Source organism: Hippopotamus amphibius, chromosome 3, assembly GCF_030028045.1.
Source record: "Hippopotamus amphibius kiboko isolate mHipAmp2 chromosome 3, mHipAmp2.hap2, whole genome shotgun sequence".
In the NCBI taxonomy this organism is placed as follows: domain Eukaryota; kingdom Metazoa; phylum Chordata; class Mammalia; order Artiodactyla; family Hippopotamidae; genus Hippopotamus; species Hippopotamus amphibius.
Window position 1 is genome coordinate 198,457,822 of NC_080188.1, and position 21,650 is coordinate 198,479,471.

Consider the following 21,650-nt stretch of genomic DNA (forward strand, 5'->3'; position numbering starts at 1 on the left):
ACGTCTCGGTGCGTGTCCTGTGCTTCGAGTCCTGCAGGATGTCCTGTGCGGGGGAGGCACACAGGTGCGTTCCTGTGGTCAGCTACGGTTTGGAGATGCAGTCAAGTCCACCTGCCTCCTGGAATCTGTCTGCATTCGTGTAGAAAAGGCTCCAAAAAATTCTTTCTTCACAAGAACCAAAGGAGAAGAGCCATAAATTGGATTGGATCAAAATTTAAAACTTTGGGGGCGTCCCTGGCAGTGCCGTGGTTAGGACTCCGTGCTTCCAATGCAGGGGGTGCAGGTTTGGTCCCTGGTCGGGGAGCTAAGATCCCACATGCCTCGTGGCCAAAAAACCAAAAACATAGAAAAGCAGAAGGCTCTTTTAAAAAAATGTAAAACTTTGGGGTTTCAAAAGACACTATGCAGAAAGTGAAAAGTCAGCCCACAGAGTGGGGAAAAGATTTGCGAATCATATCTGATAAGAGTTCAGTATTCAGAATATATAAAGAACACTTACACTCAACAATGAAAAAGACAAAAACAATTTTTAAATGGGCAAAAGGTTTAAATAGACATTCCTCCAGAGAAGATGTACAAATGGCCAACAAGCACATGGAGAGATGCTCACCATCACTAGTCATCAGGGAAATGCAAATCAGAACCACGGCGAGATGCCACTTCATGGCCACTGGGATGGCTGTTATCGCAAAGACAGAACGGAGCAAGGGTTGACAAGAATGTGGGAAGATTGGACCCTCGTGCGTTGCTGGTGGGAGTGTAAAATGGTGCAGTTGCTATGGAAACCAGTTGGGCCATTTCTCAGAAAGTTAACCCTGGAGATGCCACGTGACCCAGCAGTTCATCTTGACACATACCCGAGAGAGCTGGACAGGGAGAGGCGGAAAATTCCCACTTTCCAGATAAGGAAAGGAGAAATAGACGTCTGTAAGATGAGTTTAATAATGCTTAGTACCTTGCAGATCAACTGGTTTGCAAGGCAGAAATAGAGACACAGATGTAGAGAACACACATATGGATACCACGTGGGGAGAGCGGGAGCGGGGAGGGGGGTGAATTGGGAGGTTGGGAGTGCCATATATATTCACTACTAATAAGGAAAACATATCAAATTGTACACTTTAAATATATGCAGTTTATTGTATGTCAATTGTATCTCAATAAAAGTTCTTAAAGAAAAAAATAATACTTAGTACCTTGTAGGGCTGCTGTGATATATTACATGAAAAGCACTTAAAACAGGGAAGAAAACACTTGCTGGTATTACCTGAGCACATGCTATGGGACCGTCACCAAGTGTAAGTTGTATAGCTTCTTCCTTAAAGCCACCCTGTAAGGAGGACGTTAGAGTCTTTATTTCACAGATCAGAGAGTGAGATTCCAGGCAGAGTTAGTCAGGGCCCAAGGCCGCGTCTCCAGTGAGGGACGGGTAGGGAGGGCAACCAGCCCTCGGACTCCGGGCACCCGCCGCCCCTAGTTCCAGCCCGAGATGTCCCCAGGAGTAAGGCCCTGCCTGACTTCGCGTGTGTGCAGGTTTATTGAGGTACAACTTATAGGAAATGAAATCCAACAAGCTTTTACAAGCGGATACAGTGATTTTTTAAAAATTTATTTATTTGTTGGCTGCGTTGGGTCTTTGTTGCTGCGCACGGGCTTTCTCTAGTTGCGGTGAGTGGGGGCTACTCTTCATTGCGGTGCGTGGGCTCCTCATGGCAGTGGCTTCTCTTGTTTTGGAGCACGGGCTCTAGGTACACGGGCTTCAGTAGCTGTGGCACGCAGGCTCAGTCGTTGTGGCTCGCAGGCTCTAGAGCCCAGGCTCAGTCGTTGTGGTGCACGGGCTTCGTTGCTCCACGGCATGTGGGATCTTCCCGGCCCAGGGATGAACCCGAGTCCCCTGCGTTGGCAGGCGGATTCTTAACCCCTGCGCCAGCAGGGACGTCCCTGATACAGAGATTTCACTGCCATCACGAGTGTGATTTAGGACGTTTCCAGCTCTTCAGAAAGTTTCTGTTGATCCCTTGCTTGCTGGCCCTGGCACGCCCAGCCTTGCCTTCCTGGACTCAGGTGGTCGTGGCTGCAGGGAGAGGGGTGCCCGTGCCCGGCGGGGAAGGTGGCGGGGGGTGGACGGCGCTGCAGCTTGGCTGGGCGGGCAGCGCGGGGCCAGGGGCAGAGCGTGTGGTCGAAGCCCGGGCTGGGCGGGCCTCAGGCTCATGGGCTCCGTCAGCCGGGCCTCCGTCCCGCCTTCCCGCCACGCGCGCAGCGGGCGCTCCGACGCTGGGCCCGGCTCACCCACGGCCCCGCGGTGTCCGTCTTCCCGGCAGCCGTGTCAGCCCTGCCTGGCCCTCCCGGTCTCTCCGCTGCTTCCTCTTCTGCGCCCTCAGCACCGTGCAGCCGGCCACCTGCCTCTTCCTCGTCACCCGTCTTCTCCCTCGCGCGCGCTTCGCTCCGAGGAGGGCGATGCGGCGAGTTCCCAGCCCAGAGAGCGGGGACCGGCCCACTCCGTTGCCTCCTTGTGAGACAGGCTGTTGGATTCCAGGATCCCGGCTGCTCTCCGGCTCCACGCTGCTTTCCTTCTCCTCTTCACGTACCGGGGGGTCGCCAGGGAGCGGAGAGGCGGCGGGGCGGGGCCGCGGTGGTGGCCACCCCTTAGCAGCACGTGCAGGTGGCCCCAGAAGGAGAAGCCTGCCCGAGGGCATCTCTGTCAGGCGTGGGGGCGGGGAGGGAAAGGGCTGTTTGCACAGCCTCTCTGAGTCAGGGCCCCGTCATGGCTGGGTGGCCCCTGGTTCTCCCTCGGGGAAGGGGCTGAGCAGGCCTGGCATAAAGACGGGGTGTGGAGAGTGGGTGGGCACTGGGAAAATAAGCCCATGCAAATGGTTGCAGATGTATGCAAATCTCTGCAGCTCTGCCGCCGGCGGTGCTGGTTTCTGGGTGGGAGACCCACCGCCTCACCCTGGGCCCCACCCCAGGTGCGCTGCTCCTTGTGGCCAGAGAATCCCCCTTCCTGGTCCTCCCCACAGCGCCCACCCCGGCCCCCGTGGGAGGTCCGGGAGAGAGAGGAAGCTGAGTCAGGAGGCAGGGAGACTGGAATGACAGCGCCATCCTCGAGCTCCTGGCTGCAGCCCGGACTCGGGCCCGGAGACCTGAGTGTCCACCTCCCCCACGGGCACGCCGGCCACCCCCGTCTGGGGCAAGCTGGGGGAGGGCGTGGAGACGCCATAGGTGCAGGCTGAGCCCCCGTCCCCCTCAGCCCCCCACTCTCCTCTCCCCTTGCGGGAAGGGGAGGGCGCTGAGGTGTGGGAAGCCGCCCCACCCGGTGGGAAGCCAGCCTTCTAGCTTTGGGCCTTTACGACTCCACACGCTGCCTGCCTGCCCCACCGCCCCTGCCTTCGGCCCCCGCTGCCCTCCACGCACGACCCCCTCCGTCTACCATCGGCACATCTCGGCGGAACCAGCTACGGCAACACAGCCCTGGACCAGAGTTTGCGGGAGACACACAGGCCCCGCCCTGAGAAAGCGTACGGTCCCTTTGCCAAGGTGGGGACGTGGGGACGGAGGTGCAGACCACGCCAGGCCTGGAGTGGGGTCTGGAGGGCGCCTGGCTCAGGCGCTTTGCTGCTGCTGAAACAGGAAACAGAGTGGGCACGGGCTCCCTTAGAGCACACGGCAGGGTCCCCTGACCAGGCTGGTGCTCTGCTGGCCACGCCCTGCTCGCCTGTCCCTTCAGTGGCCGTGAGGGTCGGCAGTGAGTGGGGATCAGGAGTTGAAGGACGGGAGGCCTTCCTGGAGGCGGTGTTAGGATTGTACTCTAAAGGCTGTGTTGTGAACCGAGGCAGGACGAGGCAACTGGTTGTGTCCACGAGGATGTGAGGTTGGCTTGAGCCAGGTCGCGTGGCCCAGATGGCCCAATGGAGGCTAGCTGCGGAAGGCGCAGGCCCTGGGGCCATTATCTCTCGTCGCAGTTGCTCCTGCAGACCAAGGGTGAGGCCGGTGGTGACTGGGTTCCGTCGGCGGCCCTGTCACTCTCAGGGGCTGTCCTTTGCAGCTTGGGGCCACGTCCCCTCACGCTCTTCTCACAATCAGCAGGAGCCTCTGTGCACAAGCACAAGGACATCTCCACGCCCCGAGCAGCAGGTCCCTTGAAAGGTGGACATCTGGGTCTCCGGGGCTGCACAGGGGCTGCGACCAAGCGCTCGGCGTGGGCCTGGGCAACGGGTGCCTGGCTCTTGCGGGCCCTCAGGGCCTGATGCCTTTCCCAGCCCCAGTCCACCTCCAGGGCAGGCCCCGCTCATCCATGAGCCCCGCCACGCCTGTCAGCAGGTTGGGGTGACTTTGGTTCCCAGGCTTCAATCCACTCCGGGCCAGAGACAACGTCCCCTCCCCTGAGGGGGTGTGGGGGCCGCTGCAGGCCCCGAAATTAAGACATCTGCACTCCCCCAGCCCGGGAGCCCAGGCTCTACAGCATTGACCGCTGCTGTCTTAGGCCCTAGTCGACTTTCCCCCGGTTCGTCAGGCCCCGGGGCAGCGGCTAGACACAGCTGAGTCAGAGGCTTCTGGACCCAAATCCAGAACCACGAGTCTATCCAGGGGTCGGTGACCTTTGCCTGCTGGCCTCGTTCCCTTCCGAGTCCTCCTTTTCTCAGCCGTCCTTCTGGCCTCTGTGCGCCGGGCCTGCACGGCCTGTGCCGTCGTTAGTGACGGGACCCCTGCTGACGCCCCGGGGGGCCCTGAGCCTGGGTGCTGTCTCCTCCCACCAGCAGGTTGGGGCTCCCACGGCCCGGCGCAGGCTCCTCCCCAACTCGGAGGCTCCGCCTCCGGCCCGGCCCCTCCTGCCTGTGCCTCAGCCCAGCTGTGGGAGAGTCGGGAGCCTGGGGCCAGCCGAGGCTGCCGCGGTGGAGGTGAATCACAAGCAGGTTCAGACTCACTTTTGGCCCCAGGGGTCCGTGTGGCAGGACCATGCCTAGAGCAGGTGGGAGAACAGAGCAGGTGCGTGAGCGCCCTGAGACGCAGGAGCTGGGAGCCCAGGAGCCGGGTCTGTCTGTGGAGGTGGGGCCACGTGCTCCAGCCCCACAGGCGGCTCAAGAGGCCTTTCCGGGCGGTCACTGCCCGTGGTCATGCTGCTCTGGGGTGCGTCATGCGGGCAGGGGCTCCCACGCTGCACCTCGGGGCCCGCAAAGTGGCGAGGTTGGGGCTCTCGGGAGACCCAGGAGAAGCGGAGGAGGACGCGGCTGCCGGACGGACAGACAGGACAGCACCCAGGCTGCACAGGGTCTGGCGCGGCTGCGGGAAGAAGCCTTGGGAGGCAGTGGCAGAGGGGTCTGAGGTCAGACTAACTCTGAGGGCAGCTCGGGACCAGTGTCCCGAGGCGGAGCCAGGTCAGGCCAGGCTCCAGCGGAGCCCAGTGTGCAGCCCACCCTCACCAGGAGGGAGGAGGGAGGAGGGAGGGAAAGGCTGGCGGGGGCTGGGCCTCGCCCCGAGGGAGGCTCGGAAGTGGACTGTCTCTGTGACACGTGGGGGGCAGGTGGGATGAGGTGGGGGGGAGCGGTGGGGGGAGCTGGCCCGCCCTCAGCCGCGGAGCCGGGCGGAGCCGCGGGAGGGACTGAGGCGCCCCTGCCGGGGGCTGCGGCCCCGGGAGCTGTCCAGCACGGAGCCTGCTGAAACCAGCGGGGCCTGGCCCGCAGGAGGCTCTCCCGGGGCCCTCGGTGGCCCGCTGCCCCTCTCTGCCCCTCTTAGGGGCCGAGAGACCAGCCTGGGGGTCAGACGGAGAAGGGGACGCCGAGCAGAGGCTCTCCGCACCTTCTCCACGGGGACGGGCGCGGGCTGGGAGAGAAGCAGCACGTGTTCTGTTCTGAGCATTGTCAAGGGTGAGGCCTTTGCTCTGCTCCCCGCGTCCTGTGCTGAGTGCAGCCAGGAGGCCCCGGGGAGGGACTGAACGCGTTGGAGATGGCTTCACGCCTCTAGTCTCACTGGGGCCCGCTGGGGTGGCCCCTGGCCCCGCCACGTGGCCGAGGACGGTGGTTTCCTCAGCTGTAAAGTGAGAGGTGACGCCGTCTGCCCCCCGGGTTCTGTGAGGAGGCGCTGGGCCACGGTAGATGCTGTGCTGGGAGCAGGTGAGGAGTGGCCGTGAGGTCAGCGCCGTTATTCTGCCCCCGGATGTTAGGCCTGGTCCAGCCGCGGGCCACCTCCGCCACCAGGATGGTTATGAGGGTCCTTTCCCGTCGTCCTGGGCTGCTCCACACAGGCATCTACTGGGCCTCGTTTACTGAGCGCCCGCTGCATCCACGGGCGCAGGAGGTGCCGTGATGAACAAACACGGCCCCGCCCAGGAGAGCTCCTGGCCTGGTGGGCTGGGATTTAACAAGGGAGAGCAGTGGGTCTGGGGTGCGGTTAGAGGGAGTGACTCCCCCAAAGGAGCCTGTGATGAGACGGGGTTCAGGGTAAAGTGTGAGGCGGGGAGGCTGGGAGGTGAGGCTGGGAGACAGGAGGAGTCAGGTCGAGGGGGTCTCGAGGCCCCCAAGACGCCTGGTTTGATTACACAGGAGAGTCGTGGTCAGGCCCACATTTGGCCGGGTCCTGTGGCCACAGTGAGGAGATGGTGTGAGTGGACCAGCCGTGGGGAGGAGAACAAGGCGTCCGTCCTGGTGAGAAATGGAGGGACCTGAGTTAGGGCCGTGGCACGAGGGTGCGGGGGTCAAGAAAAGCCGGCAGGACCGCAGGTCTGACCAGACATCCTTGGCCTGGAATCGGGGACCTGGCTGTAGCTCTGTGACCTCGGACCATCTCTCACTCTCTGCACCTCAAGTTCATCGTGTCGAGTGCCTTTCCACCTGAAGGACAGAGCCAGTGATGGAAGCGAAGGAGGCGGCTGAGGGCAGGCTGGCAGAGGCCTGTTGGGACGCCAGCCCCGTTCTGCTGCTCCAGCTCGGTGACGGGCAGGCGGGAGGGAGGTGCAGCCTCTCTCTGTGGCTGAGCCTGGGGCTGGCAGAGCCTTCCGGAGGGCGTTGTGCCGCATCGCGTTCCTTGGACAGGTGACCGTCGTCGGGAGGGGCATTGGAATCAGGAGGACCCTGCCCCCCGGGAGGCATTTCCGGACGCCCCCCTGGGGTTGGGGCTTCCGTTGGCCCCACTGAGGTCACACGGCTCTTGGATCCCATGCTGCAGTGTTTCCTGGACCCTCGTCTTGTCGTTTCTTGAGTCCAACCCAATCTTTGAGGCGGGAAGGGGACTCTTTTTCTTCCAAGGCCCTCTTTTCAGTGGGACTGGGAAACTGGGTTTGTATCTGCGACGCCCGTTAGCAGCCTCCCTTGACCTGCACTCTGGGGCGAGCACCTCCGTCCATCAGCCTCTGGCAGGCGGGCTGGCCCCTGCCCTGTAGCCCATCGCGGGCCACAGAGCACAACACCAGCTGGCTGGGGGCTTCGAGAGGCCCTGGCCCGCGGTTGGCACAGGAGGGTGGGTTTCCTGGCAGTTCTGCCTCAGGGCGGCAGCCCCCCAGAAGCAGGACTCAGGGCCTGCTCTGAGGCTCCAGTCTCACGAATCTGCGTCTCTAGGAAATCAAAGCCCTTCCCGTGAGCCCCTCTTCGGGGCGGGGGCTCACAGTGCCGGCTCGTACCCGTACCCAGCGCCACTCACGTCATTGCGCTGAAAGAGACCAGGCTAGGGAACAGAGGGAGCAGGGGGTGTCTGAGTCGTAAACAAGGAGAGAGAGCTAGCGGGTTTTAAGCGCCGCAGTCTTCTCCAGGGAGACCTTGCAAGGGAGAAAAATAACACTTTATTTGGAAACAGTTCTGCTGAGATGCAGGCCCGTCTCCGCGTCCTTCTTCCCGCCGTTCACCACCAAATCTGTCTTCAGAAGCAGGCTGAGCTCTGAAATCAGGCCAGATCCCGGGCTCCGAACCAAGGGGGTGGCTCCGGCCAGGCGGTGGGCCCTGGAGGGGAAGGGTCTGGAACGGGACAGCTCAGCTGTGACTGTGGTCACCTCATTCCTACAGCTCCTGGGGACAGAGACCCCACAGCCACCCCTAAAAGCCCCTGTTCGTGCAGAGAACGCTCCAGGAGAGGGACCCGCCTGTCTCTCTTCCCGCGGCCCGCGACCGGCCCGGAACCGCCCGCACCCGTCACTCCCGAGTCACATCGGCCTGGATGCCTGCTTCTTGTCCCCTGGAGCGCCGCACAGACAGGCTGGACTTTGCAGAAGGACATTTACATTTTAAAATGTAGGGGAAGCTACCTGCAGTGGGGGCGCCTGGCACAGAAAAAGGACATGGATGGAAACACTGGTGAACTCTGAACAGAGTCTGCCGTTCACTCAACAGCAATGAGCCGACGGGAAGGTCTTCCTTTGCACACACGTACCTGGTTGTGTGAAACCCGAGCGTGAGGGCTGCGGGATGAGGGGCACACAAGGTCCCGTATTATCTTTGCAGCTTTTCTGTACGTCTGAAATTACTTCAACATATAAACTTAATTTTTTAAAAGGTGGAGGGAGGGACAAAGAATGAACAAAGATGAGTCAGGAAGTTCAAGGACAGCGAGGCTTAGCAGGCTTTGGGGTCTGATGCTGCCCCCCGCGCGGGAGAGCGGAGTCCCCCCCGGGGGCAAAGCCGCGGGAGCTGGTTTACCCCGACGTAGCCACCTCTGGCTCCAGGGGTCCCCTCCCTGACGTCTGGCTCTGGAGGCGTCGTGTCCTCCGCCTCACGGGAGGTTCGCCGCCTCCAGGGTGTCTGCAAAAGGGCTTTCGTAAGCCTGCTTCTGCGGCTCCCTCCCTCTGAGCCCTCAGACCCCTGGGGGCGGGGGGGGGGGTGTCCCCTCCCAGCTTCCAGCGCAAGACAGACTGATGGAGCCCTGCCGGTCACTGGCCCTCCCCAGCCCCAGGGAGTGAGTCAGCTGGAGAGGGCCGCGAATTTCTTTTAGCTGGGAAACACATCGTTTAAATAACGTCTCCCATGGACAGCCAAGATTTAAAACAGATCAGCCTGAAGCTAAGGTAGAGGAGGTCCCCACCCGCACCCCTTTCCCCACTCGTGGCAGCTGCCCCAGGGCCCGCACCGGCCCTTTGGACCACCGAGTCCTGCCCGGCTTGGGTACCAACGGCCCCCCGGCCCCCGGCCTGGGGCTCACACCCCAGGAGGGCAGGGTTTTGCAAACGTCCACCCGCCAAGGGTCCGAAGGGAAAAGCTTCCCAAACCAAACAGTGCCTGCCGCCGTGTGAGACGGCTGCTGCCCTGATCTCTTTTTTGCTGCAGCCACAGCTTTTTCTCTGTGTCTCCTCCCAGCACAGGAGAAAGGGAACTGAATGCCGTCAGCCCCAAAGTGACTCTGTGTTGTTGAAGCTACAATTAATCCTTCTCTAAATTGTCTTTTTTTTTTTTAACTGTGAAATCACTTGGAGTCCTTCAGGCTTGGGTCCCAGGGCCAGGCCTCCTGAGCTGAGAAAAGGGCCAAGCAGGGGCTGCTCTAGGCCGGGCTGCCCCTGGGGGGGAGGGCTGTCCCCAGGCCCCCGGCCCACACTCACGGCCGCCCCAGCTCGGCAAGGCTGGCTCAGGCCCAGCAGAAGTGGTACCAGCATCCCTCCCTGATGCCCGTGGCATTGTTGGAAAAGTCAGCTTCGAAACCACAGAGGGATCGGGAGTGCTGGGGGCTGGGCGGGCTGCAGACCGCGAGGCGGCTGAGTTAACAGCCTCCGCGTGAGTCAGCCGTCTGCCCTCCTCCCCGGTCCTGACGTGACCCCCGGAGCGGAGGAGCCAGTTCCCTCTTCAGCCAGCTACACGGCTCTCTGAGGAGAGAACTAGAAAATTGCAGCCGGGGGCTTCAGGCTAGACGTCAGCAATCATTGTAGAGCTTTACGGGCCCCAGGGAATTGACGGAGTCACCTTCCTGGGAGGCAGCCAGTAGCGCCCAGGTAACCAGGGCAGGCCTGCCCCCAGCGCCTCTTCTCCTGTGACCTGGGGACGCCCGCGTGGCCGTCCTGGGAGTCCCTGCCGGGCCGCGCCGCCTCGCCGTGGCGCACGCGGGGTGGCCGGGGCCCGTCCTCGCCGGGACTGCTGCGCGGCCGCCCGCTGCCTCCGGGTCTGCGGACGGAAGCCAGGGCCCTGGCCACGTGCGTCTGTGGCCTGGAGGACGTGCCTTTGCTTTGCCTTTGTGCGCCCGCACTCCCTGTCTCTCGTCTCTCCAGGGTCACGTGTGACCCCGGTGCTGGGAAGGGCACCCGGCCCCACTGAGCCACGCCTTTCTTGAAGGGGGACTGAAAGTCCAGGACCAGGCTCTGCGCCCCCGCCGCAGCCCCGGGCGCGCAGTCGGGAGCGGTGCCCTGGCTTCTAGCGTATTTAGGGCTCCCGCTGGGCGCCCAGGGTGGGCACAGCGCCTCACGAGCCCGCCTGGGTCTGGTCCCCCGCATGGCAGCCCGAGGGAGAGGTCACAGCCCCATTGCAGGGGGCACAGCAGAGGCTGGGGCCCGCCCGGGTTCTCAGGCCGTGGACGTGCGAGTCTGCGAGGCAGCCGCTGAGCTGGGAGCTGGACCCTCTCCACTGCACACAGCCTTTCAGCTCCGGTCGTGATGGTGGTGATTAAGAGCACGAGGCGTGGTGGTTCACAAAAGGCCCCCGTAGTGACCACGCGACGGGCCTCTTCCCGCGCTGGCCAGGGCTCGCCGCAGCAGCCCTGGCAGGTGCAGCCTGCCGTCCCCACTTGACAGACGAGAAACCTGAAGCTGAGAGGCTGTCGGTTGATGGTGTCACGCATCGAGGAGTGGGTGGGCTTGAGCTTCGAATCCTAGCGTCCGACCGCAAGCCCTGCTCTCTCCGCTGGGCCGTGGGGTCTTCCTGTAGCATTTCCCTCTCTGATGTTTAGGGCCTTCTTCGTGTCGAAACCTCCATCCATCCTGCTGCAGCGTGAACACAGCTATGAAAATACATTGCTGTGTATTCATTTTGCCTTGTTTTGACTGAGGGCATCCGAGCAAGTACACAGGGGGACCCAGCCCCGGGGACGTGCCATGTTCCCTTTCTCCCTCTTCACCCAGTCCTGTCGTCTGCTTCTCCCCCACCCCTGAGCTTGGTGCACCCCCAGGGTGTTTCTCCTCTCCCCCACCTTCCCTCGGCATCCTTGCTGCTCCTTCAGACCTCGGCAGCCAATCCTGTACCTCCAGCACCTCGTTACCAAGCAACAGGCTTCCTACCTGCCCCATGGTGTTAGCATCTCCATGACAACAAGTATTGCCAAAAGAGAGAGAAAAAGAAGTTAGGTGGTGGTAGGAGGAGGGGGTGAGACCCTGTGTTCCAGGACATTCGTGCAGTGTTGCCAGCAGTAACTGCTTGCTCTCAGGGTCCCCCGAGGGGGTCACAGATGGCCCGAACCCAAACCTAGGAGACGGCAGGTCACGAGGCCAACGGTCTGCATGTGGGGCTGAAGTCTCCTCGGGGACTTCCCGCGAGGGCCCAGGATGAGAGCCAGGATGAGAGCCAGTGCAGGAAGGCAACGGATGACGGAGGATTTTTCAATCGCTGCTTGAGGGAGGGAGGGAGGGAGGGGCTTCAGGAGGATGTGGGGAGGGGTGTGTGTGAACAGGGCCACGCAAGCACCGCTGAGGGACCGACGGAGGACATGGGTAGGAGGGGGAGGCAGAGGTTTCGGACACACGGGTTCCTGCCCAGGGCCCGTGGGCGGGGGAACCCTGCGGATCTGCCTGTCCAGCTCTGGGCGGTGGCCGGTCTCAGCAGCCCTGCGTCCCTCCAGCAGGTCTTGCTGCCCCAGAGGCCTGGAGGAAGTTTACAGGGAGAGGAGGGAAAGGAGGGAAGGAGGAGGCAGGAGGGGGAGTGAGGAAGCCTTGGACCCCCAGGTGCCTGGACTGGGGCTCACCCTGGCTCTTCTGATTGCGGACTCCAAGGGCCCGACAGGTGGTCATCACGTGGCTCGCGGCCCACCTGGATGGGACGTCGGGGGGCGGTCTCAGAAAGAGGAAGGGCTGAAAAGAACGGGGAGGGGGCCTGGGCCAGTTAGGGCACCGAGAAGCTGCCAACCTGGCTGCGTGGCCAGAGCCTCCCGGGACCCTCAGGAGGGCAAGGATGTTCGAATGCAGAACCTCCTCTCTGGCGGGCGTGGCAGGGCCGTCTTGGGCTGAGTTTACCGTCCGAGGCAGATGGTGCACGGAAGACCCTGCAGCCCAGGGCCTGGCAGGCGCTTCTAGGGCCTCAGCAAACCCAGCAACCCGCCCGCTTCACCGGCTCTGCTTCTGTGGTCCAGCCCCTGCTCACAGCTGTCTGGAGGCCTGGGCCCTCTGCCCCGCTGTGTGTGAGCCTGGCCCTGAGCGTTCTCTGCCCCGCAAGCCTCCCGCAGGACGAGACAGGCCCCAGTCCCAGTATTCAGTGCTCTTCCGGGGCGGAGAGTTCCTCCTAGCCCCTGACGTACGCCCCCAAAGTCAAGCCGTTCATTTGTCTTCTCTGTGCTGGGGGAGGGGGCAGAGCAGCTCTGCTGGCAGGGGGGCTGCCCCACGCACACGTCTTCCCCCGGCTCTTCTCCCCTGCCTGGCTTGACTGTTAGAGAGCGTTGTTCAAGCTCTTGGCCTGCGGGGCCGGAGAGAAGGGCCAGGCCCCCCGCAGAGGCTGCGCCCTCCCCACCCCCGCTGCTGCGCAGGCCGCTCAGAGAAGGATGCCGTTAGCCAGATGCTGTCGGGGGAAGGCAAGTTGGATGACTCTTTCTGAGCAGCCGTCTGCAGTTTGTGACGGAGAGTTTTTATAAGGTTCCCCCTTTGGACCCAAGAACCCCCTTTCCAGGAATGCAGCCCGAGCACGTCGTCTGAGGCTGAAGCAGAGCGGGTGTGGGTGTCCACCACGGTGTTACACAAGACAGCACGACGCTGGGGTCACCCTGAATGGCTGGTGACGGAGCGAAGAGGAAGCCGTTTCTGTCTAACGCGGCCACAGAAGGGTTTATCGGCGACTCACAAGTATGTTTCTGAAAAATGTCTGAGGATTTTTCAATGGAAAGGAAAGATGCTTGCTACGTGGCGCGTGAAGAGATGTAAGATGTGCAGCTCGTCACGACCTTTCGACGTGCACGCGTGCGAGTGTGAGCTGTGGAACGCCTGCAAGAAATCAAAACACGCTAAAGCTAAATGTCGGCTGGTAGGCCTGTAGGGGATAGACTTTTTCTTCTTTACATTTTTGCAGATTTTTCCTCATGAGCGTGTTCCTTTTGTGGTAAAGACCACCCCTTTCTAAGCACTTCCCCAGGCTACCACGCTAAGCATCGTTCACGCTGCTTCAGGTGGAATGTTTGTGTCCCCAGAAATTCTGATGTTGAAACCCGAATCCTCGAGGTGAAGGTATGAAGAGGTGGGGTCTCTGGTGCGTGACTGGGTCATGAACAGGGTCAGTGCCCCCAGAAGGAGACCCCCGAGAACTCCCTTGCCCCGTCCTCCGCCTGAGGACACGGTGAGCAGACGCCCTCCTTGAACCAAGAAGAGGGTTCTCACCAGGCTCCGAAACTGCCGGCACCTTGATCTTGAACTTCCAGCCTCCAGAACCGTGAGGAGCAAGGTTCTGTTCTTCATGCCACCCCCACCATCTGCGGTATTCTGTGAAAGCAGCCCGAATGGGCTAAGACGCGCCGTCTCATGTCATCTTTACAGCGACTCAGCGACGTTGGTACCCTTACACGTCAGATGAAACAACCAAAGTTTGGAGAGTTTAGGTAACTTTCCCAAAGCCACGCAGTTTATAGCTAACAGAACCAGACCCTGAACAACACTCCAAAAATACCAAACGTTCCCGCTGTCGTTGAGGGTACGCGGTGGGTCTGTGTGGCTGTGGGTCTCTGGCCTGAGCGCAGATGTCCACGCGTCCCCCCTCGGCTGGCCCGGGAGCCTCAGCTGCGCTGCTTGGGCAGCCCTGGGGCGGGCAGCTCCTGAGCGAGCCTCGCAGGCGGGGGGACCCTGCCTGGAGCCCCTGTGCCGGGAGGTACCGACAGTCACAGGTGGGCCCTCGGGTGTGGGCAGGGCGGGGCAGCGGCGTCTGGGGCCGCTCCCGAGCCGTGAGAGAGGACGGGGGCTCCCCTGGCAAGCTCGCTGGAGCCTGCGGACCCGCGGCTGGGGGAGCTGAGCTCTGGGGGCCTCACGGCCCTGGGACCCGGCCTCTGAGGCTGGGGTCCGCCGGGAGGGAGGCGCCTCCTGCAGCCTGGCCCCCGCGCTTGGGTGACGGCCGGGCCTGGCCACCCCGCACGTGACTCCCACACGGGCGTGCCGCTGCCGGCGGGGCTTGTCCCAGTGTGGAGGCGCCACGTGGCAGGAGCGGGGCCAAGCACAGCGGTGCCGCCAGCAGGACGGGGAGCTCGGCGCTGCACGCGGGTCCCCCGCGTTCTCTCCGCGGCTCCGGAAGGAGAGAGGCCGCGGCACGTGACTCCTCTTTTACGTGGGAGTTACCGGCCCCACCTTCCAGATGGTAACACGGAGGCCTAGACACCGAACAACTCAGGGGCAGGCCTGGCACTGGAGTCCAGTCCGGGGCTCTGATTCCCGGGCTGCCACCAACCCCCCACCTGCAGCCCTCACGCGCCGAGGTCCCTGCTTGCGTAACCGGCCCGAGGGCTCGGGGCCTGGCAGGAGGCCACGTGACTTGTACCTCCAAAGGCCACCATGCGGCTGCTGTTCCTGACCAGGCGCCGGCCCCGCCTGCACACGGGGCAGGGTCTCCGGGCAGTCCGGAATCCCCCAGGCCCCTCCTGCCCCAGCCCGGTGGCCCTGGACTTGGGGCCTGGGGGTACGCGGGGCTGTTGGGTGATGCCCCTCCGTCCGCCTGGCTGGACAAGCCACCCCCGGACGACCCCTGGACGGAGCTGCCGGGTGTGCGGGGACCACGGTCGGCTGGCGCGCTGCGGGGGGCCGGCCGGGGGGCTGCACGGGTTCTCTGTCGGCCTTGAGCTCCGCCCGCCCAGGCGCCGCACCCCGCCGACGTCTGCTCCAGGGCCTGTCTGGGGGCGGAGCTGTCTCTGGGGAAGCCAGGCCTCTAGGGACTGACCAGCCTGGAGGGCGTGATGAGAGAGGGAGGGAGAGAAGGACGGGGGCAGCGGGCGTGCCGCGGGGCAGCTCCCAGGGGCCCGCGCCTCTGCCCCCCCGTGACTCGGGCCCCAGGCTCTCGTCTGCGTGACGGGGGGCTGCTGCTCTGCTGGGAGCCGCGAGAGGCTTCCGTGCTGGGCGGAGGGGCCCGCCTGGCAGCGCGGCTTCCTGGGGGGCCCTCCCCGCCGAGGCCTCCAGCCCCCCGGGATTAGTGGGGCTCTTTTAAATCATTGATTTCGCTGGCCCTAAGTCACTTCTCTTGGCTCACTGAAAAGGAACAAGGGTCTTGACAGCGGAGCGGTTTACGTGGATCCGATCAGTGAAAATCACCCCCGCCCCGGCTGACACACAGGCCTCCCGCAGCTCAGGCCCGCTTCTCTCAGAGGCCAGAGAAACAGCCCCACCCCGGAAGGGGGACCAGCGAGGCAACTGGACTCTGAGCAGGAAGAGTGGAGGTGAGACGCTGGGAGGGACTTCCGGCCCAGAGGGATCGATGAGAGACTCCGAGCACGGGGCCGGGGGTGCCGCAGACCCCTCTCCTGTGTGGTTTCTGGGGTCTCCCTCCCTCCCGCCTGTCGGCCTGGACCCGGCCTGGACCGCGTGGGCTGGGGACCCGCTCTGGGGAGCAGAGCTGGCCTTGCTGCGGGAGAGCAGGCCCCGGCGGCACAGCCTCGGGACGCTGACCGCGGGGCGGGGCCGGGCCTGCACGCTGGGTCTCGGCACCAGCTTGACCGCTGGCTGTAAGCGCCAGGGAACTGACCTGTTTCACGTTACCCGAGGTGACCACGGCCAGCCCCGTTTTCCCTCTGTGAGGGCTCATCGCCATCTGGCCAGAAAGAGGACCCGTCTGCCGTTCTGAGGCTGAAGGAACTCCCGGGGTGTGGGCAGAGCCCCAGCGCGGGGGTGGAGGTGGGGAGGGGGCGGCTGCGGCCCGCCGCCCGGGGACCGTCAGGCCCGACGCGGAGCCAGGAGCCAGGAGCCAGCCAGGCGGGCGCTGCAGGACGGAGCCGCCCCCTCGGCCGCGTCCCAGCCGGCGGACCCGTCTTCTCAGTCCCTGCCAACCCGGTGCCTGGGCGGCGCCCGCCCCCCGGAAGTGACGCCGCCGCTGGCTGTCCCTCCTGTCCCCTCCACGCCGACGGGGGTGACCGCCGCCTCTGCCGAGGGCCAGGCCCAGCGGAGCGCCCCCCCGGGTCTTCCGGAGCCCAAAGCCGAGCCGAGAGGAAAGAGGAGGGGTCTCAGCCCTTCTGCCGCAGCCCCGCGGCCCAGCACAGCTCAGGCCTTCTCACCTCTGCCCTGATGGGGGCGGGGGGGCAGATATGAGAGGCCGCACCAGAAAGAGGAATACTTAGTCATCGGTCGTGGCGAGCCTGTCCTCAGCCCTGGGACCCCCCCACGACGCCCGGTCTCGGGTCCTTCGTGGAGGTGGGTGGGGGTGTGGGGGAGGGGGACCGGGAGGCACCCAGCCCCCGCTGTCCTCCGCTGCGGCTTGCGGCCAGTTCCTCCGCTCGGCGCGGGGACGCTGCCCTGACTTCCTCCTCACCCGTGGCACGTGGGAGCTGGACACGGTCTGGGGCCCCCACACGCGGGGTGGAAGTGGTGTGCACGTGGCGGGGGGACGGGCCCACTTTTCCAGGGAAAGCCTGGGGGCGCCGCTGGCGAGCCAGGGGCCCGGAGACGGACCGGGACGGGAGGGGCAGGATGCGCGGGACACGGAGAGAGGGCAGCGCGCCGGAGCCAGGGGCGGGGGGTGCACGCGCCCACCTGCGCGTCTCCGTGCGTCCCCGCGTGGGCGTGGGTAGGGGTGAGCGAGCGCGCGGGGTCTCTGTGTGTGTGGGGTTTGCCCGAGGGTGGGGCGGCCGGGTGGCCTCTTTGCTGTGGCCTCAGAAGACACAGCTCTCCGTCCCCCGGGTGGTTCTGCCTCCAGGGTGCAGACGGGGCCTCCGGCCAGAAGTGAGACAGGAGCTGGGTCTGGCCGTGGAAGGAGCTGGTCAGGGTTCCGGGGGGGAGGACGGACGTGGCGGGTGGGCTGGGAACCTGGCCGCCGTCCGGGGCTGCCGCCCGGGGAGCTGTCCGTGCTTCTGGCCCCCGAAGGTCATTCCCTCCGCCTTCCCGCCCGTGAGAGGGTCGCCCCCGGGTCATCCCTCCTCATCCCACAGGAGGACCTCAGCCTCAGGGGCCTCAGAGAAAGGAGACCCCCCCGGGTTTACTCTGAACCGGGTCTGACTTTGTTTACCCTCCTGCCCCGTCCCACATAAACCGGCTGTCCCACGGATGCTCAATAAGGGCGTAGAAATTTAGGTGAGAGGGAAAGACGTTTGTGTTATTGGCACTGGAACGGGTGACAGAGGTGCTGGTGGGCATCTGGGTAGAACGGGAGGGAGGTGAAGCGGTGCTGACGATCTCACCGTAACTAGCGTTCGCTCGGTGATTTTTCTGGCCAGGCACCGTCTTAAGGGATGTTCTTTTTTTTTTTTTTTTTTTTTGGTGCACGGGCTTCGCTGCTCCGCGGCATGTGGGATCTTCCTGGAGCAGGGATTGAACTCATGTCCTCTGCACTGGCAGGCGGATTCCCAACCACTGCACCACCTAGGAAGCCCTTAAGGGATGTTCTTATAAGAACTCACTTGATGTTTATAAGACGGGGGCGGGGGTGACCCCAATTGTGCAGATGAGGAAACAGGCCGCGTAGCTCGCTTAGGACCACAGGCTGGACCTGCGCGGGGCGGGGGCAGGCGAGGAGGGGCGGCTCTGGCTCCAGGACCCCCGCCCCTGCTGCGCGGAGCCCGTTACCAGGGGCGAGGCTCCCCCGCCCTCCTCCTGAGAGGCGGCCTTCCCTCCCTCTCCACGTACCTGGGAAAGGAACTGATTTGCCCACCGCCCACAGTGGGCGCATGGGACTGGCACCCGGGAGTCCCACCTCCTAGGCGTTGCCTTTTTTAAATATCTTTTCTGTGTATTTATCTTTTTCTTTTTCTGTGTCTTAGCACATCCAGTCTGTGGGTGCTGTGGTTAAACGTTCTGGCCCTTTAGAAAGGGGCCTCCCTTCCGCATTCACAGCGAGCGCTCCCGGCCCCTTCTCGCCCGCGGCAGGAGCTGCCCGTCAGCACCAGGGCCTCACGGTGTCGCCCAGTGGACCACAGCCCCGGGGGGACAGCCTCCTGCCCTCCTCCCACCCCTGCCTCCGCCTCCCTCTGAGCTCCAGAGAAGCACGCGTAGGCCAAAGGGGTCCTGGCTCTGGGGCCTTCGCAGCCTTGAGCCAGTAGCTCTGTTTTGTCTCCTTGGGGCCTGGGGCCAGAATGGTTCTGGCTGAAAGGTGGGCGGCTGGGGGCGGCAGGGCCGGGCAGCTAGAGCCCTGTCCGGAGCGTGCCGGTCTCAGCCAGTACGGTGCTGCCACTCGTCTCCTGACCGTGGGACCGCAGCACCTTCCGTATGTCTCTGTGCTCCCGGGTCCCGGCCTGTGAACGGGGGCGACGTCCAGCGGATACACACGGAGCCCTCGGAGCAGCGCCTGGCGGGCCGTTGGCAAATGCATCCAAGTGTTGGACTTGAATGAAATAAAACGCCCAAGTGAGCGTAAGAGGGCCGACAACCTGGGGTGTGGCCCGGAGAGGGGGAGCGGCGGCCGTGTCTGCCGGGGGCCGTGTTCAGGGGCTGGGACGGGGCCCCCCACCCGGGAGGCCCCCAGCCTCCCGACTCCCCTGCCACCCGCCGCGCTGTCGCCCTCGGTGTCTGAACCTGCCTGCTGCGCGCCTGGGAGGAGCAGCGTTTGTAACGCCGTCCCCGCCGTCTCGAGCACCTGCCGTGTGCCCGCCACCGTGCCGGGTCCCTCACCTCTTTTCGCTCATTTAGTCTTTACAGCAGTCTGGGAGGAGGTCTTTGGGCTCAGAAAAATTAACGAATTCCCCTGCAGCCCCACAGCAAGACGAGGCAGAGCTAGGGTGAGTGCTCAGCCCTTCCCGGCTCCGGAGCTCGCAGCCTCTCCGCACGTGTCCCTGCCCCTCCCCCCGGCGGACGCTGGGCCACGTGCTAGCCACGTGGACGGCGTGTTTCCTACCGATGCTGCAGCTTTCTGACCCGGGACTGGCAGGTGCTCTGACCCTCCTTTGCTCTGCTGGGGGCTCCGAGAGACCCGGTAGCCCCGTCTCCATCCCTAGGCACCTTGAGAAGGGAACTTCCTTGTCCTTGTGACGGCAGTGACGCCCACACTTGCTGAGCCCTTACTGTACGCCAGCCACTGCTGTAAGCACCTCGCGTGTATGGCTAACTGAGTCTCCACAGCCACCCGAACAGGCAGGTCTCAGTCTCGCCTCGTCTTACAGACAAGGTCATGGAATTTGCCTGAGGCCACGCCCTCCGCAAACAAGCTTCCAGCCGGCCCTTCACTCTCCACCCAGCACGCCACCCACGGTCTCTTTGAAGAGCAGAGACTCTGGGGGCGCGACAGCCCGTGGGCTTGGGAAGCGGTCATCACACCCCCGGCTCCCAGACCCGAAACCACCCCCAGCCCGACCCCAACTCCGCTGCGGCCTCCCCGCCGAAGCCCCCCAGGTCCCGCCTCATCCGCAGACTGTGACCCTGCCCCAGGGCGCTTGTCCGCCTCCGTCCACATGACGCCAGGGCTGCGATGGGGGTGGGAGGACTCGGCTCCTGGAGAGCAGAACCTGGGGCTTCGCTCTCGGGGGGCGGGGTCCCTCGCACCCGGAAGGGGCCCGACTGCGGTCAGGGAACAAAGGGGTGTTTGTGTGGGTGCCATGACCTTTGTGACAGGGGCCCCAGGGCGAGAAGCACGAAGGGACCCCCGAGGCGTCAGTCCACGCAGGACACGTCCGCTCGGGGCGCTTGGAGGGAGGAAGAGCAGAGAGGGCGTGCTTAGGGGCGGCGACGGGTAGGACCTCCGGCACCACACACGCACGCCCGGCAGGAAGTGGCCCCTGGCCTCCACGGCCAGCCCGGCCAGCCCGCTGCCCTTGAGGCGCCCCAGACACGTGGCAGGCGCCCCAGGGGCTGAGCAGCGCTCACAGGGCGCGAGCAGAGCCTCTGCCTGGCGCAGAGAACCAGGGCGGGGCCGGGGCCGCGCCCCTGTTCACCCCCGGGCCTCGTCCAGCTGCTCAGGGCAGGAGGCGGGGGGCTGGGGTGGGGGGGGGGAGCAGGGAGGCAGAGCCCCCCGCCCACGTGGTCCGTTAAGAAGGCACTCAGGCGCCTTTGTCCTCGGGGGGCTCGGGAGCCCACCCCCAAGAGCGTCTCTCCCCTCTCTTCCCCGGCCCCCCTGTCTGCCGGAGTCCTGTAAGCCCGGGGTCTCCCTCGCCCATCCCCACCCTCGCCCAGGTGTGACCTGCCACAGGACCTGTTTAAACCCTCTTCCCATCGCGCTTTTGAGAAAGTGATGATGGAGTAAAAGCAGCAGCTGTGTCCGCCCGGTTAGCCGGGGGCGGGGGGCGCCCCCACGGCCTCAGGCGCTCTGCCTGGAAGCCCGGCCAGGCCTGGAGGCAGGGCCCTGAGTGCGGGGCCGGGAGGGTCTGGGTCGCGGGGAGCTGAGGGTGCGCTGAGGACAGTGCACGAGAGTGGGGCTCCTGGGGGAACTGGGGTGGTACCACCCGCGGGGGCGGGGCTCCCAGGAGAGATGCGGGCAGAGCCAGGATGCGGTTCTGGGCCCTCTTGCAGACGTAGCTCTCAGAAGGTGGCCTGGGGTGCTACGTGGCTGTGTCCCCCCCCCCCCGGGGCTGAGTGGGGACGCAGCAGCGGGTCCACGTCACTGCGCCTGCCCGCGCAGGGCTGAACTAGGGGATGTCGGAATGCAGAGCCACGGCTGCAGCGGCTCAGTGATCTGCGGCCCTGCTCACAGGCGGGCAGCGCGTGGCTCAGCCCCGTGTCCAGGGCCGAGGTCAGCAGCTCGGGCCTGCGTGAGCCTGTGAGCAGGTCTGCACTTGGGCTCTGGTCCTCCGTGGCATCGGCAGAGACGTGTGGAGCTGTTCCCCAGCGGAGCGGGTGGATAGAGGGGGTGACAGAGGAGACCTGCCCTCCCCTCCGCAGGGGAGGCCCTCCTGCAGGTCCTGAGGACAGGCTGAGGCACGCGTCCCCTTCTCGGCTTGAAGACCCCCTCGGTCCCCACCCAGCTGTGGTTTCTAGGGCGTCTCTCGTGCTGATTTTGCAGACCGTGCATGGAGAGGCTAAGACGTTGACCCGATTTCTCACAGCTGCAGGCAGCACCTGCTTGACACCCTGCGAGTCCCTTTATGACAGCACTTCTCAGGCCCTCCTGCGGGGCTGTCCGGGGGCTGCGGGGCTGGGGACAGGGCGGGCCCTGCAGGGGAGACTGTGGGCAGGCAGGGGGCTCCCAGTGTGTCCTTTCAGGCTGTGGCTGGTGGCTGGTCAGCGGGTGCACAAGACGGACGTGGGTCCAGGTGGCGGGCAGCCAGTGGGGGTGGGGAGCTGGCTGCGGCCCCTGGTCCCACGGACTTTGCCTTCCTTCTCTGCCGGAGGCGGTGGGGGTGCTTCACTGCATCCAGCACTGGTACCAAGGCATCCATGTGCAAAGTAGAGGAAGCGGGGAGGGTCCTGGCATTTCTGGTTCTCGTGTAAATTACTCCATCTGTCAGCAGAGCCG

At 64.3% G+C, this 21,650-nt stretch overlaps 2 protein-coding genes across 5 annotated transcripts in view; one reads left to right on the forward strand and one right to left on the reverse strand.

Annotated features, from left to right (window-relative positions):
* The window catches only part of NAV1 (neuron navigator 1), a 203,793-nt gene that overhangs the window by 37,353 nt on the left and 144,790 nt on the right, over window positions 1-21,650 (forward strand). The window lies entirely within an intron of this gene.
* LOC130848879 (collagen alpha-1(I) chain-like) lies at window positions 10,586-17,185 on the reverse strand. The gene is made up of 11 exons (XM_057727254.1): window positions 16,808-17,185; window positions 16,441-16,698; window positions 15,619-16,238; window positions 15,315-15,482; window positions 14,543-15,214; window positions 13,760-14,360; window positions 13,469-13,570; window positions 12,998-13,078; window positions 11,854-11,959; window positions 11,358-11,501; window positions 10,586-10,713 (listed from the first exon to the last, which is right to left on the reverse strand). Exons 1-11 carry the CDS (start codon window positions 17,183-17,185, stop codon window positions 10,586-10,588), a joined length of 3,258 nt encoding a protein of 1,085 aa, XP_057583237.1.